The sequence below is a fragment of the Herpailurus yagouaroundi genome, unplaced genomic scaffold, assembly GCF_014898765.1.
Source record: "Herpailurus yagouaroundi ecotype Mexico unplaced genomic scaffold, PumYag 100, whole genome shotgun sequence".
Classification (NCBI taxonomy): Eukaryota; Metazoa; Chordata; class Mammalia; order Carnivora; family Felidae; genus Herpailurus; species Herpailurus yagouaroundi.
In genome coordinates this window covers 13563038-13582087 of record NW_024412391.1, presented here as the reverse complement: position 1 = coordinate 13582087, position 19050 = coordinate 13563038, and the positions used below count along the sequence as shown (strand labels likewise).

The 19050-nt window shown below is 39.9% G+C and overlaps 1 protein-coding gene across 2 annotated transcripts in view; it reads left to right on the top strand.

Moving 5' to 3' along the window:
* EXOC4 (exocyst complex component 4) overlaps nucleotides 1–19050 on the top strand; it is a 762629-nt gene that overhangs the window by 31544 nt on the left and 712035 nt on the right. For both annotated transcript variants that reach the window (XM_040471923.1, XM_040471924.1), the window contains exon 3: nucleotides 2076–2270. In XM_040471923.1, the coding sequence (XP_040327857.1) occupies nucleotides 2076–2270 (195 nt within the window). The remainder of the gene's footprint in view (nucleotides 1–2075; nucleotides 2271–19050) is intronic.

Sequence of the window (19050 nt, the reverse complement as noted above, 5' to 3'; positions counted from 1 at the left end):
GTGATCCTTGTCTAACTATTTGAATGAAAGTACAAAGCCGATTGGAAAGCTCAGAGCATGTTGTGGGCCTTGTCTAGTGATGATCGTGCAGGGACCCAGTAGTTTCCTCGGTGAAACTTCAGGTGTCACTAACTCTGGGTCTTTTCGCCTTGTCATCTTTCCCAGGGAAGGCCATAAGTTTCCTGTGTTGGAGCTAAAATTCAGGCTGAGTGTATTTAGAGGCAACCCTAGCAGGAGGCTGGGTGTCCAGAGCAGGCTGAGGATTTTACTGTTCCATAGGCCCACTTTAATATCATTCTTGTGTTTGCAGTCTGGTGCCTCACACCTTCCCCTTAGTGATGTCTGGCCTGGATCCTTTCTGATTGAGTTTCTTCAGATCATAAGCCTTCTAGTTGGCCAGCGTTTGGGGGGAGGGAATTACCCATCTGTGTGGATTGATGAAGGTCCAGGGCTCAAAATACTCCCTATGGAAGGTGTTGGCCCCGGGCTCCAGCTTTGCGTGTCCTCGGCACCTCCTTGTCAGTGGTAGCAAACCCATCTCCATACTGAGACTTTCAGATCACTGTGCTCTGCTAAATTACCCACATTCCATCTTCCTGCCAACTTGAAAAGTTTTGTTACCATCTGTTATATACCATTCCCCCCTCTCTGTTCTCTTTTCTAGATGCTTTATGATTAGCAAAAAAAAAAAAAAAAAAAATCACTTAGGGACTGCAGAAAGGGGAAGGAAGGAGTGGAGGTAATTAACACTGTCTTTGGTAGTTTTTCAAAAGGGTCCATGACTCCTTCCAAAGCGAATAATCATTCCACTGTGCTTATCAGGAGAGATTACAGAATCTCTTTAGTTAGGGTTCTTTTTACATTGGAGAGTTTCATAAAAGTATGATAGGTGTATTGTCCTTAAGTTATTGGGATCCAGTAGATGCTTTCTCAGCAGAGAAATGTTTCTCAAGAAACATTCTGATCTTAGCATTCCATCTTTATATTTTCCTTGTTTGTCGGAAAATGTTAAAATTTAGTTTTATAATCACCAGAAGCATAGTGTTCATGAGTGTGTGCACCACCACCCCAGATCTTGTAGAAGACAAATTTTCAATGGTCAGAAACGTGGTAGACTTTCTGGGCTGATGGAAATGTCTTATATATGATGGTTTGGATTATACAGGTGTCTTACATTTGCTAAAATTCATCAAATGGTATAACTGACATGTATTCATAAATTTTACCTAAAACAAAAACCAAATTAAATACTGAATTCGAATTTAAAAATACATGTGAGGACTGTCAAAAGTACATGCGAGTAGTTCTGTGAATTGTGAAAGGTCCTGATTCTTTTTATTTCATGTTGTAAAAATTGAAAAGCCTTAATTATGAACATGAAAATGTGCTCATCATGTACATCGTGACTACCTCCTGCTCCTTCTCCTCCTGTTCTGTCGAGCTGTGCCATACTGGTCACTAAGCTAGATCCATGAGAATGTTTGAGGTTGTCTTACTTAATATCTAAAAATCCTTGGTATGTCCTAGTGCTTTTATTTTGAGATTGTCTCTGGACGTGTCTCCTCTTTTCTGGAAAGTGGGCTTATTTTCGTGTTAGTTGAGATGAATGCACAGTTCATTGGCTGTAAGCTTCAGCTGAAGTTGTAGATCTAGGATGGTCCAAGTGAGCTGTCTGCTGAATAAGAAACATGCAGAGAAGAATTGGGAAGGAATAAGAGCATGGACTCGATCAGTCATTCCCTTTTAGATGGTTTAACATCCGTGGGTTCTTCATGTCTTCAGAGTGCTGTATATCCTAAGTAGCTTCTTCCAGATTCACTCAAAGGTAGGTTAGGAGTAGTTTTCTCATTTCACAGGAGAGCAGATACACACAGAGGTGGAGACCCCCATCCATGCGAGTCAGTGTCAGAACCAGGATTAGAATTTTGCAAGCCAGCCAACCACGGGGAACTAGTGGGAGGGGGAGTCGGGAACTGTTGCTTCTAGTGACACTGATAGTGAAAACTACTAACCAGATTATAGGTTTAGGATGGCAAGACTCTGGACTGACCCAAGGTTGAATCTGTTTATTGTAGGTGAAAGAGAATCTGCTTTCTTGCAAGATGCTGTTGCACTGTAAACGGGATGAGCTCCGGAAATTGTGGATTGAAGGAATTGAACACAAGCATGTCCTGAACCTGCTGGATGAAATTGAGAATATCAAGCAAGTGCCTCAAAAGCTGGAACAGTGCATGGCCAGCAAGCACTATCTCAGTGCCACCGACATGCTGGTGAGAGAGCTACCTGTGCGAACGGTCATTTCTGCTAAGATAGGAAAGCCCTTGCTCTTGTTCTCTGAATGCTGTCTTTCACGTAGCACATTGCAGACCGCCTCTTGGGATTCACAAGCCCTTGTAGGTGAAGCCTGACCGGTTCTCTTCCTAATTTCAGTGTTTGAAGTGGTAGGCGATTATTTATGCGTTATCTGCCTTTGGAACAATGGCAAGGTGCGTGATGGTAAGAAACTGGTACCTAGATCACGTTGGCATGGTAATGAAGGTGTTTGAATTTCAGAGGAAGGTGGCTAATGAATCCTATTTTATTTTATTTTTTATTTACTTACTTTTTTAAAGTAGGCTCCATGTCCAATGTGGGACTTTAACTCACAACCCCAAGATCACGAGTTGCATGCTCTACCAACTGAGCCAGACAAGCACCCCTAATGAATCCCATTTTAAAGAATGAAATCTGTGTGAGAGACAGCTTAAGGATATTTACGGACTTCACGTTCCACAAATTCTTTGAAGGGATTGTTATGTGAGGGCTTTGTTTTTTCCTTTAAACTGAAGAGCAAGAAAATAATTTTGGAGCAATAATTCTGGAAGCGACTTTGTCAAGCAAGCATACTCCACAGACTAGCCTTTAGCCTCTGAGTCATTCTGTTACTTTTTTTGTTTTTTTTTTAAAGTAAGCTCTACACCCAGCATGGGGCTCAAACTCCCAACCCGGAGGTCAAGAGTCACATGCTCTACTGACTGAGCCAGCTGGACGCTCCCATTCTGTTACTTTTTGAATTAGAAATGAAAATTCAGAGAATGTTGTTACTGGTGGTGCACGTGCTGAGTGTCAAGAAGATGAATAAAAAATAATACACATTTTATTTCCTAACAATCCTAACTTTCCCAGGGCTGGTGGCTCTTAGAGGGCTGCTCTATCTACCCCCCCCCCCCCCCCCCCCCCCCCGCCGCTTTCCACATGACCACCCCACCTGCCATGTTTCTCGAGCTGTTTGGGGACTACAGAAGCCCTCCATAGCAGGTGACTGCATTTGGTTCCTCTTTTCCACAGTAGGTGAGAGTCCCCTGTCTTTGTTTCACTGAGTTAGATTGGCTGTAACACTGAAAAAAACACTGAGACGACTTGGTGGGAGAAGCAGGATAAATCTTCCAAATGGTTCCAATTTAGATTTTCAAAAAGAATTACGCTGTAAGTCCTTCATGAGAACCTGTTAAGGGAATTCGGTCACTAAGATGTGAGATACGCTGTGATATTCTGTCATATATTGAAACTTGGTGTATGCTAGGAGTAAACAGTAAGCAGTTCCTGTAACCAGTCAGCTAAAAGGACAGGAGATGTGGAATGTCACCTGTGTGTTCTCTCTGCCTGTTGTCTTCAGTGTCCTCTTTCAGACTGTTGCTTTCACAAGTGGGTGGGGTTTGGGTGTTTTGGGGAGGAGAAAGGGTGTGGGCTGTGGCCAACGTCTTTCCAGCTTTGCAGAGGAAAATTTCTTTTAATTAAAACGTGCAGGGATAGGGATGCCTGGGTGGCTCAGTCAGTTAAGCATCCGACTTTAGCTCAGGTCATGATCTCATGGTTCATGGGTTCGAGCCCCATGTTGGGCTCTTTGCTGACAGCTCGGTGCCTGGAGCCTGCTTCGGATTCTGTGTCTCCCTCTCTCTCTCTGCTCCTCCCCCTCTTGTGTACTCTCTTTCTCTCAAAAATAAATAAATAAACTTAATCCGTCCTCCCCCCCCAAAGAAAACATGGATAGGGTCCAGATTGGGCCAGCTTGAATACTATGATTGTCAGTTCTAACTAAAATCATGTGGTTGGGAGGAGTGGGGTGGGAAGGAGGAGCATTTATCTCCAGAAAGGGGTGAGTATATGAGCTGTGTTGCCCAGAAGTTCCTTTTTTTCCCTGTTTGTCATTGTTTATATATAATGGACACTAATATTTTGTCAGAGGTATTTGAAATATCTTCTCCTAGTTAGTGGTATATATTTTTGCTTTATGAAGCCCTTTGTTACAAAGAAGTTTTGAAATTTAATGTGGTAAGATTTCTTTCTTTTTTCTTTTATCTGATTTTTAAGAAAAGATTTTTTCTATCCCAGTGTCCTCTAGAGAATCTACTATGTCTTCTTTAATTCATTTGGACTCTATTTCCGTATATGGTGTAAACTCAGGATCTAATTTTATCTTCTATGTAAAAAGCCACTTAGCTCAGACCATTTGCTAAATTTATTTCCTACTGACTTCTAATGCCATCTTGATCACATACCAAGTTTTCACGTATGCATGGGTCTGTTTCTGAGCTCTTCATTTTTATTAATTGGTCTTGTCTATATCTGCACTGAAACCATGCTGTTTTAATTACCGTTATTTTATGATATAGCTTGACAGCAGGTGGAGACGTTCCCTCACCTTGCTTCTCAGAACAGACAGAACTGTCTGTTCTATTCGTGGCCCTTTACTCTTCAGTATGAATTTTAGTATCAGCTTGTCACACTCCGCAAGAAGCGTCATGAGACTGATTCATTGTAAGAATTTCATCTTCATATTACCGAGTCTTTCAGTGAACAGGATAGACCTCATTTATTGAGATCTTCATTTATGCTCTATATAATAATGCTTAGTAATATGTTCCTTAGAGGTATTAAATATATCTTATTGCTGGCTATCATATTTTTTAAAACAGTGGCGCTTTATTAATAACAATTTTTAGTTATTTGTTAGTGATGAAGGGATGTGATAGATGTTTAATTGATCACATGTCCCTGAACCTAATCCCAGTCCTGTCTGCCTGGAAAATGATTTATTTATTTATTTATTTATTTATTTATTTATTTAGGGCTTAGCTCAGATTTCTTTAGCTCTCTGAATGTCCCAGGTGATTAGGTGCTTTTTCCAAAAAATTAGGCATTTGTTTTTATCGTGGTTGAGAATACTTGACCTGAGTAGATGCCTTTTTTTGTTTGTTTGTTTGTTTCCATAAGCTGCATGTACTTCCTTGTAATACAGTTGCTTTTGTTTGTATGGTAGGTCATTGAGGGCAAGGGCTATATCTTATTTATTTTTGTCTGCCTTGTGCTGAGCACCATGGGTCTCATATAGTCAGGGTTCACAGATCATTAGCCAGATGGGTAACCATGTGAAAGACTTTAATAGAGGAAAGAGGTGTTTCCTCTCTAGGGGCTCTGGTCTGATTTTTTCTTTGGGTTTGGTGTTTGTCTTAATGACAAAGTCTTCCAGTTTCCAGCCTTTCCCTTTAGCAATATTTGAGTGAACAACAAAAAACAATAATTACACTAGCAGCCAATACGTACTGAGTATTCACTATGTCATTACATTTAAGAAGCACATTTGTTAACGCATTTAATTCTTATAGTGACCCTATGAGAGATGGGTTTCTGATGTGCTCTCCATTTTTCCGACGAGGTAGTTGCTTTGTATGATCTGAGGAGCTGGAGCATCCTAATGTACAATGAAGATTTCATGAAGGTAGGATTAAAGGTGTGCTTAAAAGGTTGGAAATTTCCTTCAATTTGGCCTTTTGTATATGAGTGAATAGTAAGGGCTATAATTGCTCTTTCATTGGACTTGATGTGAAAAAATATTCACATTTCCTTTCCCCGTGGCTTTGTGCTATTAGAAGTAAAATCTACTTAAGGCATCTCGAGGGTCAAAATGAAACATGCTTGCTAAAAGACGTCATAGGAAAGTGAAGACAAAAAATCAAGTCTTTCAAAACTCTCCGATTTCCTTGGATCTGTTTATCGAAAGATTTTGCATTTCCGTTGTAAGGCAGGTGCGGACACCCAGTAGTGTAATCCCTACTCAGGTTCATAAATACAGAGTAAATAAATCAGTGGTGACCCATGGCCCTTGTCAGCTCCTGCGATTCCTACTTCACTATCACACTGGTCTGATAGCTAGAGACTTGGCCTCTAGATGGGATATTTATTTCTTCTTTTGATATGATAACCTGAGTATTGCATAAAATAATTAAATTGTCATGACAGGGACTGTCTGCAAATAGGCATGGCCTTTTGTTTCCTTCTTCAAGGTAAACAGCTGCTGTTAGCTCATGAAAGGCTAAAAGTGGTCCAACAAGAAGCCTGTATCCGTCACATTGAAATCAGAGACTTGATTAATATTGTAGCCTGTAGCTTTGCGATATGTATGGTTTAAATTAGACCTCTGCAGTCATTGTGCTGGGTTGATGCAAGCACATTAATGACATAATTTCTGGTTGCTGCATCACATTTCTGCAGTCTGTCCTTTGTATTCCACTCACATTAATTGAAGTAATTTTGCCAGTGAAGCGTGTTTCAAACCTCTGCATTTAAATTGAAATTTTAATTCCCTTATTGTCTTGAAAAGACGGCTGAAGATGCCTTGTTACAGGTTTCATTATCACTCAGAACACTCCAGCTGCTGGTTCTAATGTACAGTGACTGATTAATTCCGGGAAGAATTATTAATATAAGAACAGCAGCTTCTTCCCAGTGGCATGAGCTAACCAGGAAGGTATTTGATGATAGTTAATATTTTTATGAACTTTTTTAAAGGAAAATTTATGTGGAAGTCTGCATCACACGAAAACTGCACAGATGAGCTTTGAAAACCACTTACCCAAGTTCTGATTTATCAACCCATGGAAGTCGACTCATAATTGCATTCAATCAGTGGAAACTAAGCCAGTGTGAGTAGTTTTGAACCACTTGAGCTGACCGTCACAAGGCCTGGGACTACATTTTTTTCATTTCTAAGTCTTCGTGAGATTGTAGAGATTTTGAATGTCTCTTGTTTTTCTATTTATATTTTTTTAAAAAAATCATAGCTGTGTACTAAGATAAGGATTATTATAATAACTACTTAGATTTATGTAGTTGCCTTCCTCCCAGAGAATCCCACGTGCTTTGAGAGAATAGTATGGTGGAATTCTATCACTTACACTGAAAATGTGGCCACATCAGGCATAAAGGGAATAAGGCAGCAATTTAATCTCATGGTTTTCTAAGCTCCTATAATAAAAATATACTTCTAATGGTTTCAGCTTACAAGAGCCTTTGCATTAGTTGTATAACAATCAAGGTCGTGAATGTTAGTGTGGGTCAGATGGACCTGTGTTTGGGTCCTGGCTTTGACTTTTACTAGCTGCATCACTTGGGGCTAATTATTTGACTTTGCCAAAAGTTGGGAGTTGAGAATTACATCTACTCCCAAGGATTGTTGAAGGGATTAAATGAGATACTAAGCTATTTATATAAAGTACACGCAGTATACACAGTAAGTGCTTAGAAATGTTATTTATAGTGAATTGATTACTTTAATGGATACCGTAAGAAGAATAATGGTGATTGCTCCCACGTGAGAAGTTCGCAAAGTGTTCGGAAGTGGACTTGTTCTGAACTGTTAAGAGTTGGAGTAGGGCTGGCTAGGTTAGGCATTATGGATTCCTTCTTCCCTTAAATGGACATCTATCTAAATGAAAGACTACCCCACATTTTATGTAGTCCAAGGAGTTCCTGCAGGCCTAGATAAGATTTTTCTCTGAAAACGGGTGCCTGGCTGGCTCAGTTGGTGGAGCTTGATGTCAGGGTTGTGAGTTCAAGCCCCACGTTTGGGTGTAAAGATTACTTAAAAATAAAATCTTAAAAAAAAAAGATTTTTCTCTGAAAACAAGGCTAGTCTGATCTAACACATGCACAGAAGGAAGGATGATCAGGACCCCAAAGTTCTTTCCCATATATTTGGGATTTGACATGGGCAAATTTCAGATTCTGTGTCAATCGCCCTTTTGGCTTACTTCAACGATATGTTCATAGCAATGCAATTTGTCAGTAAACTATCTAGGATCAGTTTGTTGCAAAATCGACTCTTAGGTAACTAAGTGTGTTTTTCTGCTAGTATTGTAAGTAGATATAAGCCAGTTCACTATTGGAGGGTACTTATCAATAATGTTGATTGTAGTGTTATAAAGAAGTTGATGTTAAGCTATTTTTTTCTGTCAGTGCTTAGATGGCAGGACCAGTGGACCAGCGAGCTTGTTCTTTATGCTGCCATTAGAACTGTGTCATTAGCAAATAGACAAATTCTTCTTTTCTCATATTATGGGCAGGGAAGGGGTGATCATGCATCTACTATCAAATGATTAATGCACAAGAAAGAAAAAGGGGGCAAAGTGTACATCCCTTTCATCTGATCTGAGAGTTTCTAAGATCTCCCAGGACTGTTTTTTCTCATTATGACTGTGGGAATGGTATTGAGGTGAAAACTCTATAAATATCGAGAGCTGGAACATTCTAGTGAACTTATTGGACTTAACCTGAAAGTGGTAAGTGACTGCAAAAATGTTTCAATATTCCATATAGATTTCTCTACACGTTAAAAAATATATCCGTGATCAATAATGAAATAGCCACCATTAAGCCCATCTATTTCTAGTGTAGAATATTGATTTGAAAGACCATTGCCAATATTCTGTACTAATAACAGGAAAGAATGGAGCACATGTTTTGGTAGACTTACAAAGAATGGTATGATGCCATTGTCGATGACTTCCAGTTGCTGGGAAATATATCTGAATGTGTGCCCTTAACCTTGAAGGAGCTTACATGCTAATAGGGAGAGACAGTGAACAATTAAAGAGTCTCATATCATGATGAGCATAACAAGAAATTGGGGATCAGGAAAATTGGGGATGGAGGTAGGGTAGTATGGTTTGCTCTATAAATAAGGTGGTCAGCTATAGTTGCTTCTAGCTGCATTTGGGACCCCTTCAGTCCTTCAAATGCCTACATCTGATCTTTTCAGAAAGGTTTAGGAAGAGCTGAAAATAAAGGTATTAAACAAGAAATCTTGGTAGTTGTCTAAAATTATATGAGTAGGCCTAATGTGGCAGCTTTATTTTTTTCCTGGAGAGTAAAAGCACAGGGCTTGTAAACAATTATTTGTGTTCATGTCCAATGCCCTTTTTTATTTATATTTGTTTTTGAAGGCTAGGGTAGCACACTGTTTGAAAAGCATCCGGTTATTGTATTAGCTTTCCTTCCCTTTTACTTTGTTCTTTTATCTGCTTTTGCCTCTTTTATTTTAAAGCAAATAGAAATTTTGTTATATTACACTAAACCTCATTCAGCAGTTTTCAGTTGACTCGCTTGGCTGTAGGGCAGTGATTCCCAAACTCTGCACATTAGGGACCTTCTTGAAGAAATCTAAAGCCCAGGTCACACCCTACACTGATGACATTGAAGTCTCTGATGGTGGTACACTACCTTCAGTAATTTGACATTCTTCAGGTGATTCCATTGTACAGTTAAATGTGGAACTGTAGATCTAGGGTATATCCTGTGCCACTTAACAGAGTAAAACTAGTTGTCTCTGATGTCTTTTGATACCAGTTTTGAGGGGTTAGAAACCAAGTACGAGTAAAACCTTGGACTGTGAGTTACTTGTTCTGTGAGTGTACTGCAAGATGAGCAAACATTTCTAATACATTTTAACTTGATCAATGAGTGATGTCTTGCAGTATGAGTCGTACGTGATGCTGAATGTCACATGATCACAACTGAGCCAGTGGTTCTTGAAATCCGCTTTGATATAAAAGTGCTTTGGATTATAAGCATGTTTCCAGAGGGAATTGTGCTCACAAACCAAGGTTTTACTGTATTTGCACAAGACAGACTTTGCACAGTGATTGGTACATTTTTGTAGAAATACTGTAGTGTGGAGTTGCTTTGTTGCCATCCTCTGTTGCAGGTTTTGGGTAGGGCTGACAAGTATTTGGCCCTTACTCTGATTTTATAGCCTGATTATTTGGTCAGTAGGAATGGTGTTGAGTGGTTAAATTAGACACCCTCCAGGTTTGGGTGGACTTGAACTCTTCAGGGCTGCCTTCTTGGTGCTCTGCCTGCTGCTTTCTTCCTGTGGTTTCTTATTGGAATTGCACTGGGATTTCATGGGTTGAAATTGGGGCACAGATTTACTTACTGACGAGTGGTGGCTAGGTACATCGGTGGTGTAGTGCAAACAGAATGGGTTTGGAAGCCAGACGTTCTTAATTCTAGTCCTGACTCAACAACTCCCTAGTTCTGCGAGCTTAGACAAATCACTGTCTCTCTCTGTTCTGTAGTATTCTCTTCTCTAGAGTGGATCTACAAATACCCTATCTAGATTGTAGACAGGCTGTGAGAATAAAAGTGAAATTTGGTAAGGTTACAGTGCTTTGTAAAATATAAGGCAATAGACAAATTTAAGAAGGTGTAAGTAGCGTCATCATCACTATGACAAAGTGCCAGGTTAAGAGAAAAGCGGTCATCTATCATCTGGGACTTGTTTATACTGAGAAGCCTTTCTCTCTCTCCTGGTGCTACCATCACTAATGCATTAATCAGATCACCTGTGTGCACATGCACTTTTATATACTTTCGCCTGTATGAGGAATAAACTAAGGCAGGAGTAATACACGAGGCCTTTGCTGACCTCCTCTGTCATATTCCAGGTTTCAGCCTCACATATGGACTTCCTCAAACAGGTTTCTGTTTGGTCATTGTGTGGCCAGATGGGGACCCTATATATGTATAAGTAGCTGCAGGTGACCACGCATGTTGATGGGAGCCCTCTGTCTCACCTTGACGATGACTGGGGAAGGTGAATCAGTAGCTTTTGCTTGGCTTGACCAGATAGGAGCTTGTTGAAGTATGTTTTCTCTGTGATTTGTCCCAGTACTAATTACTTGTTGTTCCTAGCTCTTCCTCTCACATTCCTTTGTGGGATTTTAACAGTTGATGTTAGTAAAGAACTGTGTAAGTGCTGGGCATTTCTAATGGATTGGGAATTTGTCTTGATTGAAGTGTGAGCCTGACGTGACTCTCAGAGACCTCCTTTGCCAACTCCTAAGATAATTGTTCTGTAACTTGTTCTTGTCCCAGAATAACAAATAAGATGACAGAAGTAAGTGGCTTTGGGACCCTTGTCAAATGAGGATGTCTTTCCTAGTGGTCTCTTCCCTTGTATTTTGGAGTAGGAACCTAGGATTTAGTGCTGTCTTTATGGAGCACTGATGGGAACTGAGAATTGGAGGGACCATTAGATTAGGCACAAAGAAGGATTTTTTTTTAAAGTTTATGTATTTATTTTGAGGGAGAGAGAGAGAGAGAGACAGACAGACTGAGCAGGGGAGGGGCAGAGAGGGAGACAGAGAATCCCAAGCAGGCTTTGTGCTGTCAGCACAGAGCCTGATGTGGGGCTTGAACTCAAAAACTTTGAGATCATAACCTGAGCTGAAACCAAGAGTCAGCTGCTTATCCATCTGAGCCACCCAGGCTCCCCATTGTGTGTGTGTGTGTGTGTGCGCGCGCGCACAATCTTGCCCATAAGCAATTGACATTTTAACTTTCACTTAAGGTGTTAGGTATGTTTAATTTCATCAGGAAAGTAATTATGAACTGATCTGTTGTAAGTTGATTTAGAACAAATAAGACTCCAAATTTGGCATTATGTATTAGAAGCCCTAAATATGTGCATTACTTTGGACTTGGAATTCTACTTCTAGAATGTTAAGAGTTGAGCATTTTAATTATGTGATAAAAAATCTATACAAGGATAATTATCACAGAAAGATTTGTGAAAGTAAAAGAATATAGCAACTACTTTGTATGGGGAAGTGGTTTAAATCATTTGGGGAATATTCATTTTATGGAGTAGTATGAATGCTAAAAATATATTTGGTAATGGGCAGATGTTCCCAATGTATTGCCAAATGGAAAAAGCCTATTTAAAAATAATAATACTTTTTCAAAACTTTGTATGGAAATCATTTGGAAGGAATCAGATTAAAACATATTTTACCTGAGTAGTGAAATGTGGACCATCTTTTTCCTTTGGGATTTTGTGTTTTTTGAGTTTTCTTGATCATGTATTTTTATAATTGGGAATTAAAAATAAAGGTTAAGAAAAATACATTCCTGGGCCTTAGGCCCCCCCCCCCCTTTTTTTTTTCCTTAATCTGTGAAATTGGGGTAGGACTTCAGTCCTGACAGCCTTTAAATGTCTCTTGTAATAGAAAACTCAACATTTCATTTCTCAGATACTGTCATTCTTTTAGACTTGGGCTTATGGAATATCTTAGATCTGACCATCCCTACTTGACAAGAGGAAAAAAACCCCAAAGATTTCTGCTTAAATTATGGGAATTATTTGTGGTAGAAGGCCCTGATGTTTAAGAAAAAACGAAAACCAAGAAATTGGGGGGGATCCCCAAAGAAGACTTAAGAAAGAGCTTAGTCAAATGGTAATGCTTTTAAACCAAGTCTATGTGTCACAGCAGTGGTAGGATGAGCTCTTTGTTAAAATCAGAAGTCACATTTGATCTCTTGTGAGTTTTGTTTTCTAAGATAGTTGGGAAGATAGTTTAAAGAAGAAATTCACAAGTAAATGGGCTTTTCTTTGACAGCACTTTATCTTACAGGCCCCCCCCTCCACTCATTCACTTATCAATAACTTCATCTCATTTGCTGTATCCTGTAAATTCCATTAGCTCCCCGGCAGTCTATTGCATTAAGCCTTTACTACCTAATATCACCTCATTTACATTGACACATGCTTGACCTCAGCCCTTCTCCTCTCTTTGCTAATGCACCAACAAGCACTGATATCTCTCTGGAGCATTATCATTGGCTGTTAGCACAACTAATAACAGCCCTTCATTTGAACTGATGAAGGTTTATTAAATAAAAACATGTAATAACCGTAGCAGTAATGAAAGCAGAATGGAAGTAGACAGCATCCTGTTTTTAATGGTGAGAGCATGCTGAGTCTGCATTATAGGTATCGGGTTTCTGGAGGGAGAAGGGGCACCTGAATGGGGCTGATCAATATTCTGTTCACAGATGACTTTAAGAATGGGCATTTTTGATTGCCTGATTGGATCACTGGGTTGGCTGCAGGCTGAGGACTTAGGGTGGAAAAAAGTATTCATGCTCCAGGCGCTTGGCCTTGCTCCTGTGATGCAGCTTTCTTGGGAAGTCTGTCTTAAGTTCCAACTGTCAATAGCTCGGAGGCCTGCAGGCTGTGGCAAAGCAGAACCCTAGGGAGCCAAATCTTCTCCAGTAAAGCTGGGATCAGGGATTCTGTTTTTCCTATAGATCCCCGAAGACTCCTCTAAGCCTTGCAGGCATTCCCTTATTCTGCTTTCTATGCCCCTTACCCTGCCTCCCGACTTCCCTCCCCCGCTCCCCTAACCATTTTTGTATGAAGAGCAGTCTAAGCCATCTTCTACATATGTCCCCTGTGGTGGCTGCTGTCACGTTTTAAACACAAGCCGAGTGGAGGTTGTTACTAAGTTTATATTTAACAGGATTTTGATCAGCAAAATCCTTTGGGGGTCACATGTTTGTGGTTTTATGTCGCACACATATATAATATTCTGCTAGTTGAAATTTTCCTAGATTCTCTGCTGCAGTTAACCCTGTAGAACACAGGTTCTATCAAGGCCACAGTGTTCTACAAACAGCACTGTGATGTCCTAGATGCACCAAAGCTTTCAGATCTCCTAAAACTGTTGGGTTAAACCATATGAAACAGCCAATACTGGATCATTTTTGACTTGTAAGAAACAGTTTCCTAAGGTTCCGATTTCAAACTAATACATGAAAAAGACTGTGATTTTGTTTGGGGGAGGGGCTTAAAGCTGTGTGTTGTTGTTGTTTTTGTTGTTGTTTTGGTTTTGGGGTTTTTAAAAATTTCTGTCTGATAACCAAACTACTGCTTTGGGCACTGTGGTATAGCAAAATGACAATGTTTGGTAAGTGATTGATCTGGAGTTCTTGGTGATAAACATCTTTCCTGCTTTTGTAAAGGTGGGTTTGGCTCATTCTGCGTCCAGAGGAATACTTCTTATGCCCATCTAGGACTCCTTGAGCCCTCTATGTGGATACTTCTGGGTATAGGGCTGTCTTGAGGAGCAGGGCTGAAGCCACCAGAGGTTGCCTTCTAGCAGCTCAGGGGCCCAGGTGGCAGCTGGCCAGTGGCCTGGGCACTAAGTAAATGTCAGATTCCAAGGCCTGCTTCTTTTGTTGCTCATAGCCAAGGTTTTTTGGCGTTCTTAGTTGAGTCTGTTCAACAGGTTTAACTCATGGTGGTATAGGAAGGGAGAGGGTATCCATTCTCTGGAATAGCCTAATTTCATATCTAAAAAGATACGCTTCTGTAAGTTGAGCCAAGGCAACATTTGCAGAATGGTTATGTCTTACTCGAAAAGTACTTCCTTAAGGGAGGCATACAGACCTATAGAAAAGTGATAAAACATTTTGGAACCATTTAATTATGAGAGTCCTGAAGGAAATACTTGTTCTAGACTCAACAGTGGCAACACATTTGCTTTCTTTAGGGAACATTATTGCCAAAATAAGCATTTTCCTTAGCCGGCAGGTGGTTTAGTTAGATGGCTACTAATGTCAGTTGCCATTGTGTCTCTCCTCTCCCCCAACTGAAATAATAATATAAAAATGATAATAAACCAGTCTTTCTTCAGTGAAGCCAACTGAATGTTGAGAATGGCCAACTTTCCTCCAAAACATTTCAGGTGGTTCATATTAAAGCACAAAACTAGATCTTTTTACCTAATCAACTTGAGTGAGGCTAGCAGAAGATGAACACTTAACTATGAAATAATAACTTCCTACTTTAAACTAGAAGGAAATTGAAGGGTACCTGGGTGGCTCTGTCGATTAAGCATCCGACTTCGGCTCAGGTTATGATCTCGTGGTTCATGAGTTCGAGCTCTGCGTTGGGCTTTGTGCTGACAGCTCAGAGCCTAGAGTCTGCTTCGGATTCTGTGTCTTCCTCTCTCTCTCCTCCTCCCCCACTTGTGCTGTCTCTCTCTCTCAAAAATAAATAAACATTAAAAAAATAAGCTAGAAGGAAATTGAGAAATAGACATTTGGGAAAGAAAATTTAAGGGCTCTGTAGTTCGTAATTACAAAGATGGCTTTTGTTGTAAACTTATCTCTCAACTCACGGTAAACTTTGTTGAAATACCAGACACTTCTTGATTGTGTACATTTTAAATGTAACTGTTGCATACTTACTGAGTTATGGAAACAGTTTTTGGGTTTTCTTTGTTCTTCAGTGCATAGGTTTCTAATAGCAAAACATGCCGTCCTGTTCAGTATCATGTATGAAAACATTTGGTGAATGCTTGCTTATTTTCATAATCCTAAAGGAAATATTTTTCTTGCTTTTTTTTTTTTTTAAGTTTATTTTGAGAGAGAGCACGTGCATGCAAGTGGGGGAAGAGCAGAGAGAGAGGGAGACAGAATCCCAAGCAGGTTCCGCACTGTCCGTATAGAGCCTGACACCAGGCTTGATCTCATGAATGGTGAGATCATGACCTGAACCGAAATTAAGAGTCAGACGCTTAACCAACTGAGCCACACAGGTGTCCCCCCCTCCCTTTTTTTAAGTTTATCCTAAAGGAAATATTTTTCAACTCCAAAGCAGAGTTCTGTTATCAAAGCCATTTCCAACTGTGGTGAGTAGAACACTAATGTTCTTTTGGGTAATAATAGATGTTATATGAAAAAATTCCCTCAACCCTCCAATTTTATTTCTGAAAATATGTATAAGAAAACTTCCAAATACATTTAATTGGTTCATTATATGGTCATCTACCCTTAAGAAATGGTGTGGCCTGTCTGAGATTTCTAGAGGGTCATCTAGACATCATTTGGGGTATGAATGCGTGTTATTCCATCTGTGAGTAGATGTATAGACAGCATTTACTAGTGAACTGTTGTCCTGAATGCTGTCTATTTGATTTTTCATCTGGTATGCCTTGTTTGGTAAGAATATATATTTATCTGATGTTGTATGTCACATTTAAGAACCCAGTTTCAGTAATTTCTCATAGTAACTCACCTGTGAGACCATTTTGTTGCTACTTTAATCCAACCTCATCTCTTGAATTCTTGTTAATGGTTCATTAGTGTTATTTAAAAAGTGCTCTGTAGGGGCGCCTGGGTGGCTCAGTCGATTAAGCGGCCGACTTTGGCTCAGGTCATGATCTCACGGTCCATGAGTTCGAGCCCCGCATCGGGCTCTGTGCTGACAGCTCAGAGCCTGGAGCCTACTTCAGATTCTGTGTCTCCCTCTCTCTCTGACTCTTCCTCGTTCATGCTCTGTCAATCTCTGTCTCAAAAATAAATAAACATTAAATAAAAAAAAAGTGCTCTGTAGACATTAAATTTGGGAAACAGTGAAATGATTCATAAAATGACCACATTAAAAAAAAACCCAAACTCTTTAGTTGTGTTTTTACCAGTAGTTATGCATATCTAAACGTGGATGTATATTAAATATATATATATATATTTTAAGATTTTATCTTTAATCTCTGGACCCAATGTGGGGCTTGAACTTACAACCCTGAGATCAAGAGTTGCATGCTGTACCAATTGAACCAGCCAGCCACCCCAAAGATATTTAATGATTTCTAATAAAGCCTGAATGTTAGTAAATGCCTGGAAACCAGGTTTCCCCCATCCCCCATACAGCAGAATTGACCATCAGTGATGTTTGAATGGATTGGCTGTTTTCTGCCTCACCAAGTTTTGCTTATGTATAAACGTTATGCTACAGGCTTCTTGAAACCAGGTAAGATAAATGTCAGGTTTCTATAAACTGATGTTCTAGAGATCACATGTTGCACTGATAACTATTTTCTTAAAATCCGTTTTAGTACCACTCAGTAAGGTTAGAGTGGGGGAAGACAGTGCCCTTGCCTAGCTTTCATAATTATAGCTTTTAATAAGTGAAGGCCAGGAAATTGGAGCACTGTATTTTCATATAAAAATAAGCGTGCTGTCTTCCCTGTGGTATGGTTTTCAAATCTTTGAAATTGTAAAATTACTCTTGATTATATATATATAAATTGTACTTGTATTTTGGGTCAAGAAGACATATTCAGAAAATTTGTCATCCAAATGCTTGTAATGGAAACAACACTTTACTGAAAACAGTAGCATTAGCACATGTTAGTAACACCCCGTGAGATTTCTTTAACCACACAATAAATAGATTCTGTTAAAAATCTCATGTCTAATTCCATTGAGCACTCAGTATGTGCCAGGCACTGTGTTAAGTGCTTTACTTATATTAAAAAAACAAAAACAAAAACAAACTTCAATTAAGTAGCTTTGAAGGTTGACATTATCCTATAATTTTGTTTTGGGAACATGAACTGTTTGGGTTAAAAATCTTCATGCAAATTCCTACAAACAAATTGAGTGTGGATGTGCAGTGGGTGGTTTTTAAGCTTAAATATCTCAGCTGGATTTAATTACCTTAAGGGATAAGGCTACATGATGGGCCAGTGGCTTACCAAATTATTTTTCATTTTCTGGATCTCGATGTCACTAAAGGTTAATGCATCCTCTTTTCTCTGTTACAGACCCGAGTTAAAATCCATTTTAGAGCATAAGTGTAAATGAATTTGTTGTTGTTTTTCCTCCTTGGGGACACAGTGGTCATTTTGCGAGGCTGCTTTTCCATTTGGAATTGTTGGCAGCTCGCATGAGGCCCAGGGGCTCTTGTCACAGGGGCAGTTATGGGTCAGCATGAAAATGAACTGGCAGGCTTCCGGGGGCAGAGCTGGCTGAGGGCTTGCCACTTTTTCATTCCTTCCTTCTTGCTTGGTTAACTTAAGGAGACTTACTTGCTACTGACATTTGATTATATAGCACATCACAAAACAAGTGCTGTGTTTGTGGGTAAGCCGTTGCATTTTCCTCCCCCACCTCAGGCCACTTTGTATTTGGCGGCTCCCAGACTTGCTGTATTCGCTGCCCACGTGCTCCTCAGTGACGTTGTGCACTGGTGTAGGTCTGTGATCAGCACTTTTGATCATTGATACGTTTCATGGATTTCGTTATCTATTGCTTTTATTTAAATGCCTTACTTTTTAGGAGCATGTTTATCTCCCTAATTACATCCACTCTTTGTACCTTGAAGTATTACTAGTTATTGCCTTTCTCTGTACCTTTCAGGGATATTTACAAGTATAACCTAAGCAGGGAGTAGTCATAGCCCAGGAATCCCTTTGGGGAGCTGGGTAGGGCTCTTCTCCCTCTGAGTTCAGCTTGTAGTCCTCTCTTTTCTATTACTACTCCTACTACACTACTACTTCTATTACTATTATTTTGTTTTGTTTTGTTTTGTTTTGTTTTATTTTTACTCAATATAGTGTATTGTCAAGTTAGCTAACATACAGTGTATACCGTGTGCTCTTGGTTTCGGGAGTAGATTCCCGTGATTCATCGCTTACATACAACACCCAGTGCTCATCCCAACAAGTGCCCTCCTCAGTGCCCATCACCCATTTTCCTTACCCCCCAGCGGCCCACCCCCGTCAACCCTCAGTTTGTTCTCTGTATTTAAGAGTCTCTTATTTTGCCTCCCTCTCTGTTTGAAACTATTTTTTCCCCTTTCCTTATTATTATTTTCTTCTTTGTGTTTCTCTCTTGCTTTTATTTTTCTCCTAAGGAATAGTAAGAGTATATTCTTCACCTTGTTATTTTCTGTAAAAAATCTAGATCTTGGGGTGCCTGGGTCGCTCGGTAGGTTAAGCGTGCGAATTTGGCTCAGGTCATGATCTTGTGGTTCTTGAGTTCAAGCCCCACGTCGGGCTCTGTGCTGACAGGTTGGAGCCTGGAGCCTGCTTCGGATTCTGTGTCTCCCTCTCTCTCTGCTCCTCTGCTTGCGATCTCTCTCTCTCTCTCTCTTTTTCTCTT